General features: G+C 45.1%; 1 protein-coding gene, 1 non-coding gene and 1 pseudogene across 11 annotated transcripts; all 3 read right to left on the reverse strand.

Annotated features, from left to right (window-relative positions):
• Positions 1 to 5,267: 5,267 nt before the first annotated feature.
• On the reverse strand, positions 5,268 to 6,781 carry LOC147979663 (uncharacterized; annotated as a pseudogene).
• A 2-nt stretch (positions 6,782 to 6,783) lies between these two features.
• Positions 6,784 to 8,197, reverse strand: LOC125546831 (uncharacterized). Its single transcript, XM_087547053.1, has one exon. The coding sequence runs from the start codon at positions 7,754 to 7,756 to the stop codon at positions 6,896 to 6,898; it is 861 nt and encodes a 286-aa protein (XP_087403179.1). The 5' UTR covers positions 7,757 to 8,197; the 3' UTR covers positions 6,784 to 6,895.
• A 3,470-nt stretch (positions 8,198 to 11,667) lies between these two features.
• LOC125546830 (uncharacterized) lies at positions 11,668 to 17,968 on the reverse strand. 10 transcript variants are annotated; one of them, XR_015618900.1, is made up of 8 exons: positions 17,319 to 17,950; positions 16,665 to 16,745; positions 16,467 to 16,564; positions 16,267 to 16,348; positions 15,620 to 15,681; positions 13,316 to 13,366; positions 13,156 to 13,191; positions 11,668 to 11,909 (listed from the first exon to the last, which is right to left on the reverse strand). It is a non-coding gene; the product is annotated as an uncharacterized LOC125546830 (transcript). The 10 variants fall into 10 exon arrangements; XR_015618904.1 differs by adding an exon at positions 12,916 to 13,009 and having other exon boundaries at positions 15,620 to 16,564; positions 17,319 to 17,960; XR_015618899.1 differs by having other exon boundaries at positions 11,668 to 13,191.
• Between the last annotated feature and the right edge of the window lie 4,322 nt (positions 17,969 to 22,290).

Raw genomic sequence — 22,290 nt, forward strand, 5'->3', positions numbered from 1 at the left:
ACACTACCAAATGAAACCAAATATTCTATTTAGCACATATTTAATTTTAGTTGGATAACTGGACATAACCTCCCTTGTATTTTGATGATATATCCCCTGTACAGTTCATATATGCACAAATTATAATATACTTGGAGCAGATTCACATGTATGCAAACTAAAATTTTATAGAAACTTGGTCCAGGTTCACACATAGAGTTCACATATAGTCCAGGTTCACATCATGTCAAATACAACACATAAAGTTTCCAAAAGTCCAGGTTCACATAAAGTTTCCAATAGTCCAGGTCCACGTCCTCTACACACATTCAGGTTGACATAGCATGTACAAAAGCCCAGGTCCACATATATATCACAAACAACTCAAAAGTTTCCAAAATGAACCATGATATGGAAAGGGATCCAATGAGAATCACAAGCTAAGTCTCCTTTTGCTTCGTGTGCTCATTGCAGGGCTGGCAAGATTCATTTTTTTGCTTCGTGTGCCCATTGCAGGGCTGTCATGTGGCACCATAGGAAGGTGTGGCAACTTATCAGCAACCTCTTTGCTTGTTCTTTTGGCATGTACCTTCACAATAACAGATGTTCTTGATCTACACATACACATTCATGGCAGCACATCATACATCACATATAGTAGCCCAGATTAACAATGGAACAATGCATAGTTAGAAACAACCATAGATTACCTTTTTGCTACACCGGATCCAGATTTACTCCCTTTCCCTTTTTCCTTAGTTGTTTTCACCAACATTTGGCTATAGTGAGAATAATGCAATTAGAATACAAAACCAAGCTTTCATCTATTCTACTACAAAATTCAGAACTAGTTCTTACCTTTTTGATGCTCTAGTAATTGAGTTACGTTTTCTCTTTTTCATAGTTGTAGGTTCCAAGCTTTGGCTATGGTGAGAAGTTACTTAGAATTCAAACACATATTTCATTTAATAATGAGCATGAGTGTAAAGTGGCTAACCTTGGCGGAAAGCACATAGAGGCTGCTGGAGTATCATCCTCACAAGGCACAATTGATGCTTTGGTGGTCTTTGCCCTCTTCTTTGGTGGTCCTCTACATGAGCAACAACAAAGTAGTTAACATGTATGGCTGCTTACAAAAAAATGCAAGTGAAGCAAGTTACACAATTAAATTGATTACCTCATAGCTAAAATAGCAGCAATGTCATCTGGGTTACCCTTCTTGCATTTATGCCAATGATGCCCATAGTCCTTACAAATAGGGCATAAGTGTTGGCCGCTTTTTCTTTTCTTCTCACCGCAGCCTTTATATGTAACACCCTCGATGCGACTATATCTCCCACGTGTCGGGGTACGACTTAGAGGCATAATCGCATTGAAGGCATATGTCGCAAGTGAGGTAATCTTCACACAACCCATGTAATATATAAAGGAAAGAGATACATAGTTGGCTTACAATCGCCACTTCACACAATTACATGAATAAAGCATTACATCAACCAAATACACTCATGGTCCGACTATGGAACCAAAATAAAAGAAGAACCCCAAATGCGACAAAGGTCCCGATCGACCCCAACTGGGCTCCACTACTGATCAACTAGAACGAAACAACACAAAGGACAAGATCTTCATTGAGCTCCTCCTGAGCTTGGTTGCGTCATCTGCACGGACTCATCGGCTCCTGCAAGCTGGTTTTGGGAGTATCTGTGAGCCACAGGGACTCAGCAATCTCGCACCCTCGCGATCAAGACTATTTAAGCTTATGGGTAAGGTAAAAGTATGAGGTGGAGCTGCAGCAAGCGACTAGCATATATGGTGGCTAACATACGCAAATGAGAGCGAGAAGAGAAGGCAAAGCACGGTCGATAAAAGTATGATCAAGAAGTGATCCTATAACAACCTACGTCAAGCATAACTCCAACACCGTGTTCACTTCCCGGACTCCGCCGGAAAGAGACCATCACGGTTACACACGCGGTTGATTCATTTTAATTAAGGTCGACTTCAGGTTTTCTACAACCGGACGTTAACAAATTCCCATCTGCCCATAACCGCGGGCACGGCTTTCGAAAGTTCAAATCCCTGCAGGGGTGTCCCAACTTAGCCCATCACAAGCTCTCACGGTCAACGAAGGAATAGACCTCCTCCCGAGACGTTCCGATCAGACTCGGTATCCCGGTACAACAAGACATTTCGACAGGGTAAAACTAAACCAGCAACACCGCCCGAATGTGCCGACAAATCCCGATAGGAGCTGCACATATCTCTTTCTCAGGGCACACTCAGATTGTCTTAGGTGCGGGTAGGCCAGCCCGGAGTTGCCCCTGGTGGCCACCGGCAGCTGACAGGTGGACCAACACTCAGAGGAGCACTGGCCCGGGGGGGTTAAAATAATGATGACCCTTGAGTCCGCGAAACCCAAGGGAAAAAGAGGCTAGGTGGCGAATGGTAAAACCAATGTTGGTCATTGCTGGAAAAGCTTTACTTAAGGCGAACTGTCAAGGGGTTCCCATTATAGCCCAACCGCGTGAGGAACGCAAAATCCGGGAACATAACACCGATATGACGGAAACTAGGGCGGCAAGAGTGGAACAAAACACCAGGCATAAGGCCGAGCCTTCCACCCTTTACCAAGTATATAGATGCATTAATTAAATAAGATATATAGTGATATCCCAACAAGTAAACATGTTCCAACAAGGAACGGCCTCCAATCTTCACCTGCAACTAGCAACGCTATAAGAGGGGCTGAGCAAAGCGGTAACATAGCCAATCAACGGTTTGCTAGGACAAGGTGGGTTAGAGGTTTGACATGGCAATTGGGAGGCTGACAAGCAAAAGGTAGGCATCGTAGCATTGGCATAGCAAAAGAGCGAGCAAACTAGCATAGCAAAGATAGTAGTGATTTCGAGGGTATGATCATCTTGCCTGACATCCCGCAAGGAAGAAGGATGAGACCATGAAGAAGACAAACGGACGTAGTCGAACGGATCCTCACAATCACAACGTTAACGGAACCAACCCGAAGAAGCAATCACCGGAAAAGAGCAAACAACATGGTAAACAACCAACACATCAACATGGCATGATGCACAAACGAGTATGATGCATGTCCGGTTTAATGAGGCATGGCATGGCAAAATGCACAAGCAATCCTACAAATTAGGTGGAGCTCAATATGCAACTCGTTGCATATTGACGGAACACCACATCAATTATTTAGTTCTCTCTCGTTTATGTACCCCAACAATATTAAATGTTGATTAACATGGCAAGAGGGGAAGCATGATGAAACTATCTATCTAGTCAAGGTTAAATGAGGCCGGAAGCAACGAACAACAATTCCGGTAAATCCCCATATGCATTAGCAATTTAATGCAACAACAATTTTAAGCATTTTAATTATTGTTATCATGATGCGGATGACATGAACAAGTTTATGCAAGTTTTTTTAAGAAAATGTTGATAAGAGCATTATGAAGCATTTGTCACCGTGGTGGAAAGAAAAGGTGTGCCACGGCAACGAATCCGAAAATGATGCCACGGCAACATATCGGTTCCGGTAACTCGATTGAGATCCCGGTGCAAAAGAAAATGCGACGGGAGCGTGACATGCGATAGAATGTGGGGTGCTCTCGAATACCGAGTTCCCACATGTCGGTGGCAAGGCAAAAGAGGGGCGACGTTATCGAACAAGGGTGCATCTCATACAACATGCATTCATTTACGGGCATCGTCTCGGGGTTATACCTTCGAAGCGTGTGTTATCGGAACGGATCGAGTTCGGCGGTAGGGGTACACGTGTCGAAGGGGAAGTAGTTGTTCACGGGGTCGTCGTGGGAAGTAGGGGTACATGACGACGTAGAGGTACTCGCGACGGTAGTTGTTCACGTTCACGTTACACGGGTCTTCGGTGACGGTCGTCATACATGGTTCGGAGTGGTACTTGCGACGGTCTCGGTCGAGGCGGCAAAACGTAGTCGAACTTGAGGTGGCCTTGGTGATTCCAAAAACGCTCCTGCTCGAGGAGGTCTCTGCCTTGGTCTTCGCCGGTCGTGGTACTTGGCGAAAGGAACCCACGAAGGCGTCCTTGACGTCCTTGGTTGCCGGGTCTTGGCAGCGACAAGAGGGGAAAACAAGGCCAACCGGGCAGCAAGGGGGGGTGGAGATCTCGTGGAAGCTGGCCGTGAAGGAGCTGCTCGAGGCAGCAGGAGAAGATGGCCGGGGCGGGCGTCGAGCTTGAAGGCCGGTGGTGCAGAGGCGAAGCAGAGGATGGAGCAAGGGCAGAGCGACGCTCGATGGCAGGAAGTGGAGAAGATGGTGCGGCGGCGGGGCGAGGAACGCAGGGGCCACGGGACGCTGCGCGCCTGCGGGAGCGAAGCGATGGTCGCGCGCGCGCGTGGAGAGGCTCGGGGTCGCGCGCGGGGTGGCCCTCCTGGTGGTCGCCGACGGCTGCGGGTGGCGACGGGGCTCCGGCCTGGTTCTCTGCTCCGGCGAGGGCGGAGCGCGGGTCTCGCACTGGAGGCGCGCGGATCGGGAGCAAGGGGATCGGGCATGATGCGGGTGTATGAGTGGCAGCGGTGTGGGAGGACGAGAGGGGGAGGATGAGCGAGGGAGATGGGATCGGGCTCCTCGTCCCTGAGTGGCGGCGCGAGGGAGAGAAAACGAGGGGGATCGAGGGACTGGCTAGGTTTAGCAGCGGGATTGGTGGGCCTCGGTGATGGATGGGCCGGCGAGAGGCCCAGCTGGGCTGGACTCTCTTCTCCCTCTCCCCTATTTCCTTTTCTCTAAATAACAGAGAAATAAAGAGAAAGAAAAGAGAGAAGAGAAGGTTAGAGGAGGAATTTGGGCAGGAGGACAACTTTTCCAGAGTCATAAAATATGAGGAATTTGACAAAAAAAATGGCCTGACAATTTTTGGAGGAAGTAAAATCCACACACGTTGGATTTAACTCGGTAAGTTCGAATTTCGAAACTCATTCAAATGAACTCCAAATGGGTTGAAATTATAGGAGGTGACCCTACACAATATATGTGATTTATGGGCAGATTTGGGACATTTATGAGTAAAGTAAAATTGCCACTCAATTTTTACTAAAAGGCCCCAAAGGAAGAAGGGGAAGTTGAGAAGGATAAAAGGAAAATTGAAGAACGGTGCATATGTGTTTGTGGGTGATTCCAAGCCAATGGAATGGTTTAATATAGCTCCCTAAATATCGGGAGGGTATGTTATAAAGAGAAGTCATCCTTCCCTCGATTTAAATGGATCGAAGATCCATACGATTTATTTAGTTGAGATGCAAAAGATTAAATGCAACGGACCAAACAAACTCACATGACGAAAAACCCGGAAACCCTGGAAGGCATCTGAAACTCCGGTCTTGGGGCGTTACATTATACCTCTCAGTTTTATGCCTACCCACCGTGGATTTAAGTAGTGGTGGATACATGAAGAATCCATAGTCAGATTTAGGCCATTGGTTCTTGTCAACCATGGCAGGAATTAGTTGGTCATAGGCTGCTCTAAATTTGTCAATGGAGTAATACAAGTCCACATAGTTCTGTATGTGTGCATTGATAAGAGATGTGATAAATGCTAGACCATGTTTGCAAGGAAGGCCAGAAACTTGCCATTGTCTACAAGAACATGTCCTATCAAGCAAGTTGACCACAAACCTAAAGCCGCTGCCTCCCAATGCTGTCACTTCAGCAACTTCTTCTGAGCTTTCTACCACCTCCAAGTTTAATTCTCTAGTCTTTGCATTCAACTTCTTAATTATGTGGGGAAGAATCAACCCAACCAACTTCCTTGCTACTTTCCTCCTTCGGTTCCACATGATCATAATCATCTGCCTAACCTTATCAAAGAAGTCGTCCAAGTTCAAGGACTTGTGGTGCTTAATCCAATTATTGAAGCACTCAGCCAAGTTGTTTGTAACATAATCCACCTTGGAAATTGTTGAGAACTGACTCCTAGACCACAACCTAGTGTGCCACCTCCTAAGATATGCAGTTGCCGCTGGCTTTGCTATGTCCATTGCAACCCAATTTTTTTAAAAAATATATATGGGTTCCATGAGTAAGCAGCAGCCCAAAGGTGGTCATCAAACACCTTTCCATGAAACTTCTTCTTGAAGTTGGACACCAAGTGAAACATACATTCCCTATGTTCAGCCTCTGGGAACACTTCTTTTACACCTGTCATCACTGGTTGCCCAGCATCGATGCATATGGTTAAACCCCTTGGGGATCCTACGGCTTGTCTAACCATTTGCATGAACCAAGTCCAATTCTCATTAGTTTCAGAATCGAAAACACCCATACAAACTGGATACATCCAACTATGGCCATCAATGGCGGTAGCACTAGCCACCTGCCCCTTGAACCTGCCTGTCAAGAAGGTGCTATCTACTGCCAAGTATGGCCTGTAGCCATTAAGGAACCGTCGATGCAAGGCTTGAAAGCGACAAAAATTCTTTTAAATCTGATTTTATCTTTTATTGTCTAATGATCAATGATCACTATGCTACCAGGGCAACAACTTTCAATTTGTGCCTTGAAGCTATACAGATTATCAAAGCTTGTATCCCAATCACCATATAGTTCCTTCAAGGCTAGCAGCTTACCCATATAGACTCTCTTAGAGTTGATGTCGATTCCATGATGCTCTTTAAGCTTCTTTCGCAATGCCTTTGGTCCTAGAGTTGCATCCTCAATTAGTCAGTCCTTCACGTGCTCACATATCCACCGCTTGTTTGCATTCTTCAACTTCTTTTTTCTTTTTTTACTAGAGCAATCATGACCAGAAGGGTTCTTTCTCACCTACAAAATATGAACATAGAAAATTAGTACTAGAGTAAAGATCATGACCACAAATTAAGCACACATGAGTAAAGATCATGACCACAAATTAGTACTAGAAAATTACCATTACTGTGCACTCATCTTCCATTGTAGAAGCATATATCCTCCATGGACACTTATCTTCATCCCTTCTTAAACAATAAGCTCTGAACCTATGTGGTGCACTCTTTTCGGTGTCAAACTCAAATTCATGTTTGATTGCATGCTGAGAAAGCGCCAATTTAAACTCTGCCATATTGGGATATTTTCTTCCTTCGTTCATTGGAGGATCTAATTTATTATATTCAAAGTGTGGTGCATGATCTGCCTCGTGATATTCCTCATCTTCCTCTACTTCAACCTCTGACATGCTCTCATCCTCGCTCCCATCCTCGCTCTCATGATCAGGAACATAGTCTTTGTCTTTTTCTTTATTGGAACAAGGAACCATGATAAGAGGTATAGGTTCATCCTCTAAATAAATATTTTCCTCATCAACACCAACATGCTCATTCTCAAGTACTGGGTTGCGAAGATAATCATCATCATCATCATCATCTTGTTCTATGTTGTTAGGTTGGCTATGCGCATCACTATGCCACTCTGTGATAGGCTCATATGGTTCCGATGGATCACAATATGCAACAAACATGTGCACAACCTTTGTCTTAGAGTGTTTCTCAAACATCAACACTAATTCTTGGTCAGATGTTACTTCAGGGTAGATTTTAAGAAAATCATCATAGTACTGAACATGTGCAACTTCCAAATAACAAGGCGAGTACTGCTCTACGATTGATTCAACCAAGTCCTTATAATTTGTTAAGTCGGAATCAATAACCTTATCAAAACAGAAGCATTTGATATCCTTTCTAGCCTTTTTTGGGCTGCCAAGCAAATTAATTTTCAGCACATAAGTTGAATTTCTATCCATCCTGTAAAAACCAAATAAACTTAATCATGAGTACTTTCTACTCCTTGGGGATCCTAGGTCTTCCTTATACAGTAGCATGTGTAAACAACCCATGTGCAAAAGACCGATTGTGTATGAACATATTTGCTTTATATTTTAACACATTATAACTAATCTGTTGCAGATTTGACAGCAAATATCCATCTCTAAATGAAACTCCTAAGTAATCTGTTGCATCTTGACAAATCTAGAAGAGAGGTGCAGCAAATATGTTGCATTTGGGATCCATCTCTAAGTAATCTTCAAGGCCATCTCTAAGTAATCTGTCAAATTTAAAGAAGAGATGACTCACCCATCTAGACAAGCAGATGTAGCTGTTGGAAATATGCCCTAGAGGCAATAATAAATTAGTTATTATTATATTTCCTTGTTCATGATAATCGTTTATTATCCATGCTAGAATTGTGTTGATAGGAAACTCAGATACATGTGTGGATACATAGACAACACCATGTCCCTAGTAAGCCTCTAGTTGACTAGCTCATTGATCAATAGATGGTTACGGTTTCCTGACCATGGACATTGGATGTCGTTGATAACGGGATCACATCATTAGGAGAATGATGTGATGGACAAGACCCAATCCTAAGCCTAGCACAAAAGATCGTGTAGTTCGTATGCTAAAACTTTTCTAATGTCAAGTATCATTTTCTTAGACCATGAGATTGTGCAATTCCCGGATACTGTAGGAGTGCTTTGGGTGTGCCAAACGTCACAACGTAACTGGGTGGCTATAAAGGTACACTACAGGTATCTTCGAAAGTGTCTGTTGGGTTGGCACGAATCGAGACTGGGTTTTGTCACTCCGTGTAAACGGAGAGGTATCTCTGGGCCCACTCGGTAGGACATCATCATAATGTGCACAATGTGATCAAGGAGTTGATCACGGGATGATGTGTTACAGAACGAGTAAAAGAGACTTGCCGTTAACGAGATTGAACAAGGTATCGGGATACCGACGATTGAATCTCGGGCAAGTACAATACCGCTAGACAAAGGGAATTGTATACGGGATTGATCGAATCTTCAACATCGTGGTTCATCCGATGAGATCATCGTGGAACATGTGAGAACCAACATGGGTATCCAGATCCTGCTGTTGGTTATTGACCGGAGAATGTCTCGGTCATGTCTGCATGGTTCCCGAACCCGTAGGGTCTGCACACTTAAGGTTCGATGACGCTAGGGTTATAAGGAATAGATATACATGGTTACCGAATGTTGTTCGGAGTCCCGGATGAGATCCCGGACGTCACGAGGAGTTCCGGAATGGTCCGGAGGTAAAGATTTATATATGGGAAGTCCTGTTTTGGTCACCGGAAAAGTTTCGGGTTTTACCGGTAGTGTACCGGGACCACCGGAGGGGTCCGGGGGTCCACCAAGTGGGGTCACCAGCCCCGGAGGGCTGCATGGGCCAAGTGTGGGAGGGGACCAGCCCCAGGTGGGCTGGTGCGCCCTCCCACCAAGGCCCAAGGCGCCTCCAAGAGGGAAGGGGGGCAAACCCTAGGGCAGATGGGCCCTAAGGCCCACCCCAGGTGCGCCTCCCCCTCTCCCCCTTGTGGCCGCCACCCATATGGGATCTGGGGGCTGCCGCCACCCCTAGGGAGGGAACCCTATGTGGGGGCGTAGCCCCTTCCCTTCCCCTATATATACTTGAGGTTTGGGCTGCCCAAGACACACGAGTTCCTCTCATTCTTGGCGCAGCCCTACCCCTCTCCCTCCTCGTCTCTTGCGGTGCTTGGCGAAGCCCTGCTGGAGTACCACGCTCCTCCACCACCACCACGCCGTTGTGCTGCTGCTGGATGGAGTCTTTCTCAACCTCTCCCTCTCTCCTTGCTGGATCAAGGCATGGGAGACGTCACCGGGCTGTACGTGTGTTGAACGCGGAGGTGCCGTCCGTTCGGCACTAGGATCTCCGGTGATTTGGATCACGACGAGTACGACTCCTTCAACCCGTTCTCTTGAACGCTTCCGCATAGCGATCTACAAGGGTATGTAGATGCACTCTCCTTCCCTTCGTTGCTGGTTTCTCCATAGATAGATCTTGGTGACACGTAGAAATTTTTTGAATTTCTGCTACGTTCCCCAACAGTAGCCGCATCCTTCGGTGATACTTGGCCTCGCTCCGGTGCTGCCCCTTGACCGCGCAAGGCTGAGACCGCTGCACGACCCGCCTCCCCACCATGGCCGCCCTCCGCCTCCCCACCATGGCCGCCTTGCTCGTCCTCCGCAGGTTGGCCGCCCCCCGCCTCTCCACCATGGCCGCCTCGCCCGTCCTCCACGGGTTGGCCGCCCCCCGCCTCCCCACCATAGCCGCCTCGCCCATGGCCCTCCTCCACCGCACCCACCCTGCCATCGTCGGCCTCGCCCTCCTCCATGCCGCTCTCCCAGCCTCGCGCCATCGCTGGATGTGTCGCGCCGCTAGGTTTAGGTCTCAGGGGAGAAGGGGGAATCGGGAGGGGGGGGGGGGGAGGGGATCGGGGGCAGAAGGGGAGAGATCGGGACGGTTCGGTTTTTCCTTTTTCTTTTTTAGCGTGATATAAAGCAGGGGTAAATACGACTTTTCCTGTCAAAGTTGACGGTGTTAACAGCAAAGAATGACGGAAGTGTCATAGAAGGAAGAAATAAAGTTATGTTGTCAAAGAAGGAAAATAAATAAATTTTTAGGGCCAAAAAGGAAACCAAAATTTAAGAAAGGGCCAAATAAGGAATTCTCTCCTTGAAATCATGTTCGCACTGAAACATTTGCATTTTTCAATGACTTTGTGTTTGAGCAAAATATACATTGGCTTTAAAAAAGATATGTACCTTTAAAATCATGATTGCTTTCAAAATATTTTCATTAGTTAGGAGCTTTAGGTTTGAGCAAACATGTATGATTGGAGCTTTAGCCCTTTTGTATACAAATAATGAAGGAGCTAGCATCAAACATTGAATAGCAGATGAACAATAGTTCAAAGCGTCTCCATAATAGCAATAGCTATCGTTTGACATTTGTTTTATAACTATCAAGCATGCCTAATACATCATTCAATTGAATCCACGTAACAAGTATACAAGGGGCACCATCACATAGATTAAAGAGAAAAGAGGGATTAATCAATAGTTCAACACTAAGGCCCTGTTTTGTTTGGCTGTGGATTTCTAAAATCAGCTGCGAAAAATTTGCTGTGAAAAAACAGCTGTGGAAAATCTGATGTGAAAAATATGTAGGTCATTTGACAAACCAGCTGATACAGCTTTTTCAAATTTTAGCCCGCAGCGGAATCAGATTTTGGAAAGCACGTCCTGGGCTGCTTCCGCTTTTGGTTCAGATTTTGGCAGCGGATTTCTGAAATCGGATTCTGCTGGGTTCGCCCTTTGGTTCAGATTCTGCTGCGCGGCAGCGGAATCCGTCGATAAAAGCTGAACCAAACAGGGCCTAAAGCATCGACCACTTGCATGGTGATAGGAGCCAATGGCAATGTGTAAGTCTCTAAGTTGCCGTACATATCCTCAAGACTTGGGAGTGCTCCATGGTCAGCAATGCATCGTTGTACGCACAGCTTTGCTACAACCGATACATGCACCTCAAACAACATGCTGGTGTTTTTTACCTGATAAAATAGGTAGTGGTTCAAATTTATTTGCCAGATGTAGATTGTACCAGCAACTTGTATAAAAAATGCAATGTTTCATTATGATCACCATCCGACTATTTTTACAAAAGAAAAACTGAATCTAGAAAACAAATGTTGTTTTCCGCTGTAATACCTGAATGAGCTAGTTAATAAATTTAATCTGAATTTGACATCAGAAGCATTAGATTTTGTGAGCTTCTCTATGAAATTATACTGTCATGCCATGTATACAACAGAGAAGTATCACATGGATTTCATAGAGAACTAAAGAAACAAAATTTTCATGTATTAGTAATTTCATAAAGTATCTAATCTGAACAATCCAATTAGATATACAAGCAGCTATATATACAACACAGAAGTAGAGGCATGACAGTATAATAAACACTGTCGATCTCTTGGGTTGTACATTGTAGGTTACCATCCTAAAGTTAACTTGGCAACAACCTAGATTGCAACCTATGTCGTGGACTGGCGGGAGACACAGAGGTGACCTGCAAGCCAAGATGAGGGAGGGGGGCAGTTAGAGAGAGAGACACGATGACGACTTGCAAGCATGTGAATTATAGTCCAGTAAATATCACATGGCATTGGGAGGAAAACAAAAATTAAGGCGCTGACAATTAGTAGAACCCAATACCCAGATATTGAATAAGGTGTGACGCTAAAGTTAGTCCAAGCATCTCTCTGTCAGAACATCCACAACATTTCACCTCTAAAGTTCACCTCTAAAGTTCACCTCTACATACTTTTTTACTAAATAATGTTTCGCCAAAATGTCATAAACCTTGTAAGCACAACAATCCTTTTTTATATACAGAGCAATGTGAACAGAAACTAATCTTAGTGAAGTAAATTTATTCTCCATGCTAATAAAAAGAGTCAATCAGACAGCATAGAAGAGCATATTGCCACCGTAAGACATTTCCTGTTGTGGTGATAGTAAGAGGAATCGAACACCATATAAAGAATCGAACATCATAGTAAGAGGAAAGCAAAAACAACGCAAGACACATGAGACTTGCAGGACGTATATTTTACAAAGAACACAGCTGAACCTTAGTGTGCAAAGATCGTAGGGTTCGAAAACTCGTCAATCCTTGAACAGGTTACAGTATAAACAAAATTAATCCTGTCGTAGAATAAAACCATTATGACCTACTAAACCCAACCTGACAAAATGATTCATTTCAATACGGAACATTTGATGTGTCGTTAATTGTCAGTTGTTAAAAAAATTGGAATAGAATCATGGTGCAAACGTAGCTTGTATTGCCGTTTACAGAACGAAGGAAATTCAAACAATATTTTAACATTAATTGAGTACATATCTAACCTTGAGCTTTTTGAAACATACCATACAAATATGTTAGATAGATGCAAATGCTTCTATACTCCTTATTAAGTTGCAATCTAAATTTGTAAGATATACATGCAATTTCAGCTAGAAATACACTGAAAAATTGCCAGCGAAATCATTATGGGAAATCAAGAAATTACATGAAGCCACTATACAGGTCCTCTTGAGCTAATCAAGAGGAGGTCCATTCTCTTTGCATTTGTTAGGACGTCGATCTGTTACTACATCCAGTATCTTTGACATAAGGACTAAGATAAATCAGGGTACAGAGGAAAAAATACGCATATACATGTGATTTTCTCAACGTCACATGAGAGACGGCAATTGAAACCATATGAACAAGTAAGGCTCAGAACTGGAATAGGTAAAAACAAACATACCACACAAAATTGTGATGCACTGATAGCGAGTTGTTCCTATAAAAAATAGGATGATATTCTCAATGCAAAGGTTAACTTGGAATATAATGCATCCAATCAGCAAAACTGTATCATATTTGCACCTTGTCAGCATTCATTATCTATAGTTAAAATGAAGTACCTTTGGAAGATCTTAAGTCCATCTGCTGGCCATTAGCGTGTTGTTTTGTCCCTATAAAAAAATAAGATGATATTCTCAATGCAAAGGTCAACTTGGAATATAATGTATGTTAGAGTACGTAATGGGCCTAATGGCCTGGGCTGGCAGTATAGCCCGTTAGTCTTAGGGTTAATTAGAGATAAGGGTCGCTTTCTTAGGGGTCAAGTAAGCCTTGCTTGGGAGTCAAGTAAATCTCTCTATATAAAGAGAGGAGATGTATCAATCTAATCAAGCAAGAATTAAGAAGGAAATCCTTCCATCTTGCCCGGCCGTGGGCAAAAGGCCCCCGGCCGGCCTTCTTGCGCCCTCCTTCTAGCAGCGCCATAACAATTTGGTATCAGCTAGCTTCGATTCGATCATGTCTTCACCGCCGCCCAACCCGTCTCTTCCGCTGCCGGTCACCTCGTCGCCTCCGGCGACCACCACGACCGTCGCCCCGCTCCTGCCCGCGCCGGGATCCTCCGTCGCGCCCGCCCCCGTCGTCCTCACCCCGGAGGTGTCCGGGGTCCTGCGGGACCTAACACAGGCAGTCCAGGAGATCCACCTGTTCTTGGCCGGGTCCTACGAGCCGCACCCGGCTACGCCGCCCATCACCGCCACTGCGCCGCCGTGGCTGCCGCTGCACCAGGCGGCCCCCGCCGCGCTCGCCGGGCTGCTGCAGCAGCCGCTGCAGCTGGCATCCACCTCCCCGTCCTGGCTGCCGTGGCAGCCGCCGCACCAGGCGGCCTCCGCCGCGCTCGCCGAGCTGCTGCAGCAGCCGCTGCAACTGCCATCCACCGCCACCACCGCCCCGTCCTGGCTGCCATGGCAGCTGCCGCACCAGGTGGCCTCCGCCGCGCTCACCGGGCCGCTGCAGCAGCTGCCATCCACCGCCACCACCGCCCCGCCCTGGCTGCAGTGGCAGCCACCGCTCCTGGCGACCTCCTCCGTGCCCGGCGCTTCGCCGCAGCAGCCGCTGCAACTGCAGCAGCCATTGCCGGTCAGCTCCGGCCCCGCATCGACCGCGCCGACGGGAGTCCCGATCCACCAGATCAAGTCCCGCCGTCGCCATCACCGCTTCCCCAGGGCGTCCCCATCCAGCAGATCAAGTTCCCGCCGTCGCCGTCACCGCTTCCAGCTTGGATCACTACCCGCCATGTGTCGGCGGCGGTGAGGCTGCAGGCTGCTGCGCGCCGCCTCCTAGCGCGTCGGCGTGTGCGGGAGATGCGTGGTCTGCAGCTGCCGCTCCTCCCAGTTGCGCTTCGCTGCGCAAAGAACCTCGATCGCGTCCGCTGCGTCGAGGATCTTGGGCATGCTGTTTTCCCCACGGACAGCGCCCTCAAAGTTTGTGACATCGGCGGTTGGGGAGGCGCACCCCTCCTCGCCATTCTCCATCGACAGCCCTCCACTCCTCTATGTGCAGTGCCGACCAACAGCCGTCCGGCAGGGAGAAGGCATGGTGTCACCGACAGGAGCGCACCGCGTAGCACCACTGCATTCCGCCGCCGGCCGCCGCGAGGGCGCCTCCGCTGGTCGCTCTTGCAACCACTTCCAGGTGGCCATACACATGCACTCCTTTTGTCCAGATGGTGTCCATGGGATCAAGTACACGTGCACGTTCGACGTGCGGATGGTGTCCACTTTTTTTGTTAAGAGGTCCAAAATAAAGCATCCCAGTCCATTTCAGGTTGAGTAATAAAACAAGCCGAGATGTAAAAGGCTTGTTTTTAGGTGTTAGGTTTGTGTTGCATCAAGTCATGGTTATAAGTTGGTTAGGCTGCAGCTTGAGGACAAGCTGCATGTCCAGGTGGGGTGTAGTGTTAGAGTACGTAATGGGCCTAATGGCCTGGGCTGGCAGTATAGCCCATTAGTCTTAGGGTTAATTAGAGATAAGGGTCGCTTTCTTAGGGGTCAAGTAAGCCTTGCTTGGGAGTCAAGTAAATCTCTCTATATAAAGAGAGGAGATGTATCAATCTAATCAAGCAAGAATTAAGAAGGAAATCCTTCCATCTTGCCCGGCCGTGGGCAAAAGGCCCCCGGCCGGCCTTCTTGCGCCCTCCTTCTAGCAGCGCCATAACAATGTATCCAATCAGCAAAACAATATCAAATTTGCACTTTGTCAGCAGTCTTCAAGAGGCAACTGTTACATGGATGCACTTCACATATTTCAAACAAGCTACTGTTTCTACTTGCTAATACAAAAAAAAAGAAATTGAAGGTGGGAGGAGAGCAAGTTGAAGAAATTTTAATCCCGTGGATGAAACTGAATAGTTAAGAGAGACCTACCAAGGCATTCCCGAGTAAATAACTTTGTTGCTCACATTCATATCATCTCTATCCTGAGTAGTCTACAAAAGTGTAGGCTCAGATGCAGTTAGAAGAAAACGATTATAAGTATTTCCAAACCAGAAAGCCGATGTAATATCTTGTAACAAAAATATATCAAAACCACGCCCGATTTAACCTTCATGATATTTTTATCAAATTATCAAAGATACAACAACAAATAAGTACTCCCTCCGTTCCAAAATTATTGTCGTGGTTTTAGCTCAAGTAGAAATCACTAAAACATAATTGGTAGATCAAATTTTTAAATGGTGAACCAACCACCAATCATATTTGTATTTTCCCATTTTTATGCTCTGTAGCGTACATATATGTTCATAAACTGAATAAAGTTAATTACAGGGTCTGTCATCTAATGGTATCCTTATTAGCTTAAATATTTAGTGTTATGCTGAAGACCTAACACTACTTAGTAAAGGTTAATTACAGGAGTAGGAAACAACAGTAAGAACAATGGGGGCTGAGATCCATAAAAAATAATCCCTCACAAGAACAAGATCATGTAAATGAAGTGGTGACCAGACTGGGTTGGACTTGAAGAAAATTTACGCAGCTCAGCAACAGCAAAGCCGCAAATATGATCTTACATATGTCACATAAGGGTGCTGGAAAATCCAACCGATGGTGGAGTTTTTTTGTAGGTAAACAGCAGCAGTAGGCCAGAACCTACTGTGAGAAATTCAGTACCAGTCAGATACAATACCCAAAAGTTTCTACCATTTATTAATGCACACTGAAAAACAGACATCAGATGATCATATAAATGCACAATAGAGGATCTACAAACCTGAATAGCAGGGCAAAGCCATACGACTCTGCCATCATACCGAAGACAGGCCAGCCAATAAGGACAAGGAAAAGTACGACCCTGAAAGCAATTGAACCCTGCACATTCAGGTGATCTTGTTAGCTCATAACTGAACTGGAACTGAACAATTTGGATACATGACTAATTCTTAGGCCTGCATCGTTACATGCATATGACCTTGCGATTCTTGGGCTTTGTGAAGAACTGTACGGTTGACTTCAGCCCAATGGCCAGCGAAACACCAGAGACGAAGATAATCTGACATGAAATACATGATAATTAGGAAGGAATAGCTTAGAGCGAAGTATAAGTAAGCACAACCCGATCTCTGTTGAAAAATGTGAAACAATTTTAGCAGGAGTTCAGAGATGCAAGTGCATTGTACAAGACAAGCCTCACTTAGTTAAACTAAACATCCAACAGGCATACTTAGAAACTATTAGATCGTTTCTCCTGGTTAGAAATAGTTTGAGCGAGTTTAGAAGAAACTTTAGCAACTATTAGATAGTCCCTCCTGATTATATCTTCCTGGAAATCTCTACAACAACCAGTGACCAAACAGTAAAACACCCAATAGTGCCAAGCATGAACAGATGTACACTATAATTATACGAAGTGCGGTTCTGTGAATAGTATCTAGAGGAAGCAATTCTTATTCCATCCAGCCCTTCATCCGGCGCAGCAAGATGGATCCATATCCATAATTGGCATTGTATGAACTGCAGTTTTCTTCATTAAATCTAGACTGAGAATTGGACAAATTTGCTTCCGTGTACAACAGAGAGATATATCAGGGGAAGAGAGAGAGCACGGAAAGGAGCGGGGAAGTACCTGCGCATGGAGGGGAGGCTGGCCTCGCCAGCGTCTAGCCGTGGGGGTGAGGAGGAGCACGTGAACGAGGGCGGCCTCGACCAAAAGAACGGCGATGGTGACAGATTTGACGGCCTCGGGCTGCCATTGTCAACACCTACCTCGCCATCCTCGTTGGGCGGGGAAGCATCTACCCACGGCGCTGCTCGTGTAGGCACGGCCTGGGGCGACTGGACTTTGGGCATGAAGCTCCTGTCCATCCCCTTCCCCGTCGTTCCTCTACCTCCCTTCCTCCTCTCTGCTATTCATCCCCTTCCCCGTCGTTCTATCTCCCTTCCTCCTCTCTGCTACCCCTGGATCCGCCTGGGTCGGGCCGGGACGAGATAGGGAGGAGCCTAGCGGCGTCCGGCGCGGGAGGATGCGAGAGGAAAGAGATGATGGAGGAGGGGTGCGGCAGCTGTGGCGGGTGACAAGCGAGGAAGGAAGGAAGCAAGGAGAAGGGGCCACGTGTCTCAATGCAGCGGGTCTCTGTTGTGGAGACCCACTGCATTGAGCAATACGTGGCAGTACTAATCTTAAAGCATTGAGACGACTTCTTCTTCAATCCCGCTGTGAAATCCCAACTACCCATCCGTCATTGCATTCAACGAGTTCGCGAGGCCTGTCGCCAGCGCTTCACTCCGGACGTGATGCCTGCTAGTGGTGGTACTGCCTGTCGCCCCCGCCGGTGGAGGCCACGCTCCTCGACACCGGCGAAACTCTGCTGCTCACCGCCGGTCTGTCCAGGGCACCGTCGTCTTGCCATGGCGTCTTCATCGTCGGGAAGGAACTCGCTGTGGTTGGAATCAAAATTTGGTGAAGGTTAACTGCTTGCCACCGGTGTCGTGAGCACTTCATCTCGGTATCAGAGGAGTCCAAGAAAATTCATCTAGTCTAGCGAGATGACAATGAAGTTGTTTGGTCGGCCGCCGCCGTCTGCCCAAAGAAACGCCGTCTTGCTACGACGTCGTCCTTGTCGGCAAGTTACTCGCTGTGGTTGCAATCAAGATTTGGAGAAGGATCGAGGATAAGTTGAGGTGAAGTCACCCGTTTACTTTAAGATTGGTACTGCCACGTGTTGCTCAATGTAGTGGGTCTCCAGAACAGAGGTATACGACCAGGTCGTATAGGATTTTTTTTTTGTGTGGGAGGTGTCTGTGGGGACTAAGCGAAAAAATGCACTGTGCAAGAGACAAACGATTTGACATCGTCGCACATCCGGTTGTCTTCGCCTTTCCTCTACGAGTTAATTACATGTGCAAACAATAACTTGTAGGGAAATAACAGAATCATAAAAAACTAAAAAACCCCAGAAAAATGATACACTAACTTAACCAATAGCACGTTTTGGTACAATTTTCGTCAACTATAACGGTGCACGGTCTATCGTTGTTAACTACCGCTATGTTGCCCTTTTGCTCTCCCTCTGTCCTATGTGGGTTTCAATCGTTAATGGGATAGAGAGATAAATAAACAAGAAAAATAAGGCGATGGTGTAGTACAATAACTTGTAGGGAAATAACAGAATTATAAAAAACTAAAAAGCCCCAGAAAAATGGTACACTAACTTAACCAATAGCATGTTTTGGTACAATTTTCGTCAACTATAACGGTGCACGGTCTGTCGCTGTTAATTGCCGCCACGTTGCCTTTTTGCTCTCCGTCTGTCTTATGTGGGTCCCAGTCGTCAGTGGGACAGAGAGATAAATAAACAAAAAAAATAAGGCGATGGTGCAGTACAATAACTTGTAAGGAAATAACAGAATTATAAAAAACTAAAAAACCCCAGAAAAATGGTACACTAACTTAACTAATAGCATGTTTTGGTACAGTTTCCGTCAACTATAACGGTGCACGGTCCGTCGCTGTTAACTGCCGCCACGTTGCCCTTTTGCTCTCCGTCTGTCTTATGTGGGTCCCAGTCGTCAGTGGGACAGAGAGATAAAAAAATAAAATAAGGCGATGGTGCCCTAATTCGAACAGTAGACCTGCCTTAATACCACTCGATCGCTGACCACTACTCCAGAGCATTCGCAATGCGGAAATCGAGGCAAATAACTATCTATACTTACAGCTTCAGATACGTGCTAGCCTTGTTCGGCTGTTTTCGTTTTTTACGTGTTCTTTTTGTTTCGGTGTTTTCGTTTTATCTTTTTTCAGATCTTGGGATTCTTCGATTTTTCGGTTTTTTGCACATTTTTTATATACCTTTTGTAATATACTGTGTACTAGACAAATACTGTACAGGTTCTATCCCATCTTGAAGATAACACGCCGCTCGCGTCGACGCTGTACGCCTCGTCTATGCAAACCTAGTGCAGCCGCTGATGCAATCTGAGGCCATATCACGCGGCGCAATCGGAACAAAGTAGGGTCGTGTGTTATAGGGTCTGTCTCTTTTTACACTTGTGCGTTGCGTTTGACATGATGGTAGTACATGCTTAATAGGCCAGTAGACCCAATTGAACGTAAGACACCCAAAAAAACCACTGGAGCAGCGGCTCGAAAAGGCCAGCGCAGCTTGACGCGCGAGTCAGCCTGCGGACGAGATTTAGGTGGGACTAACAATGAATCTGACGGCCAAAAACAACTACAAGTGGCAATGCAATGATTAGAAATGCCGATGGTGTGAGAGGACTTGGAGGGTGCTCAGTTATAATGTATTTAAATTTCATCTCATATGAAGAATTCACGATATAATTCATTTCACGGGATATTAGACCCTTAAAGAGATGAAAGTTTCAACGTTTTGTTCAGGCTCTATATTTCATGAAGTTTTTGAAAATTACTTAAGATATTGGAGTTGCTCTAGGAAACATGTGTGTTCTTTTTTAGTATGTGTTTTGTAAAAAAAGTTTTGATACAGTAGAAAAATTATTTTAGAAAATTGTCTAGTATGTGTTCTATAAAAAAAGTTCAATATAAGCATAAAAAGGTTTAATATACATTAATAAATTCATCATATACAATAATGATTAGTGTGTATTTAATAAATGTTCATCGTATAATTAAAGAAAGATCATTGTATATTAAAAGATGTTCAATATATATAACCAATTATTCATCATATATTAATAATGTTCAGTGTGAATTTATACAATAATGATCAGTGTGTATTCACAAAAAAACGTATATGAAAAAGTCTAGTGTGTATTTGAAAAAAATGTGCACCATATATTAGAAAAAAGTCGACCGCATTGGAAAAAAAGTTCACCATATGTTGCAAAAGGTGTACAAAAAAGAAATGTGTAAAAATAAAAAGGGGAAAAAACTGAAGAATACCCAAGATCTAAAAAAAGATAAAAGAAAAAAACGAACCGAAAAGAACACATAAAAAAGGTAACAGTCAAAAAAGGCGAGTACGTGTCTGAAACTTAGAGTATATATACTGTCTCCTCAGTTATATCACCATGGGTGGAGTAGCTTCTTGGTCAACGAGTTCTCTGTACATTGGTTGGTCTGTAGCTCGAACCCCACTGACAATTGGGACCCGCACAGGGTAGAGGGGAAGCAAGGTCACGTTGACGCAGTTAACAGCGGCGAGGACGGTGCACCGTTATGATTAACGGAAAATGTATCAAAATGTGCTGTTAGATAAGTTAGTGTACTATTTTTCTGGGGTTTTTTAGTTTGTGTATGATTTTGTTAGTTCGCTGCAAGTTTTTGTACTGTAGATGTAATTAACTCTTCCTCTACCACCACGTGTAGTAACCGGACAGGTTGACTTTCATTAACGATCCAATTAACCTAGGAAGGACCAGCCGAACCTCACTGAAGAAGGGCCACAAGTCATTCAAACGTGAAGAACAAGCACTGGTCAAACTTATTACCATGCAGTCAACCGATCCAATGGTTAGCAGAGGAAGTCAAAGCCCATCTGACGACCACGAGCAATACGGACGGGAGGAGCTCCGTGAAGGAGGGTCGGCTAGCATCCTTATAGGTTAGAATACTAGAAGAGGTGTCATAATAGGGTGATATTGATAGTAGCAGTAACGGCTAGACACGACCGATTGTTTCATAGCCTTAACTGAGCAATAATGACCGTAGTTAACTAGATATTCACCGAACGGCTCATGGCCTTAACTGACCAGTAATGATCGTAGTTAACTGTAGATATTCACCGAACGGCTCATGGCCTTAATTGACCAGTAATGATCGTAGTTAACTGTAGATATTCACCGAACGGCTGCCTTCAATGCTTCATGGAGATTGTGGGCGACCCCTCCCTTGGACGACTATAGAAGGTCGACTGTTACTAGTCATGCTAGTGACCGATCGGAGGGCTTCGTCAGACTAAAAGGAATGTGGCTTCTTGATTGAAGGTTTCCATATTATTAGCCCAACTCAAAGTGCCTTTGTGCCCGGCAGACTGATAACAGATAATATTTTAGTAGCATATGAGTGTTTTCACACAATCAAGAATAAAAGAGAAGGTAGAGAGGGTTTGTGCGCTATAAAATTTGATATGCACAAAGTTTATGACAGAGTTGAATGGCCTTTTTTTGAAAGAAATTATGTTGCGACTGGGTTTCCGTCAAGATTGGATAAATTTTATTATGCAATGCGTTTCAACGGTCGAGTACAGAGTAAGGATTAATGCGAAGGAAAATGAGAGCTTGAAGCCTACAAGGGGTTTGAGACAGGGAGACCCGTTTTCACCATACCTCTTCTTGTTGTGCACTGAGGGTTTGAACGCTCTACTTACACATGCGGAGGAAAATGGAAAAATTTCAGGAGTAAGAGTTTGTAGAGACGCTCCACCTATCACAAATATTCTCTTTGCGGATAATTCTTTGATTCTTATGAAAGCCAACCAACACAGTGTGGAAGCTCTCGAAGCAGTGCTAGATTTATATTGTGAGGCTACAGGACAATTGATAAGTGTTGAAAAATCCAACATTTTCTTCAGCCCATACACAAAGGTGGAAATAAGAGAGCAATTGTGTACAAA

This window comes from Triticum urartu, chromosome 3A, assembly GCF_056163025.1.
Source record: "Triticum urartu cultivar PI428250 chromosome 3A, HENAU_Tu73, whole genome shotgun sequence".
Taxonomy (NCBI): domain Eukaryota; kingdom Viridiplantae; phylum Streptophyta; class Magnoliopsida; order Poales; family Poaceae; genus Triticum; species Triticum urartu.

Bases quoted from the DNA above. Each gene is read 5' to 3' on its own strand.
- LOC125546831 (XM_087547053.1), bottom strand. From the start codon at position 7,756: ATGGATAGAAATTCAACTTATGTGCTGAAAATTAATTTGCTTGGCAGC.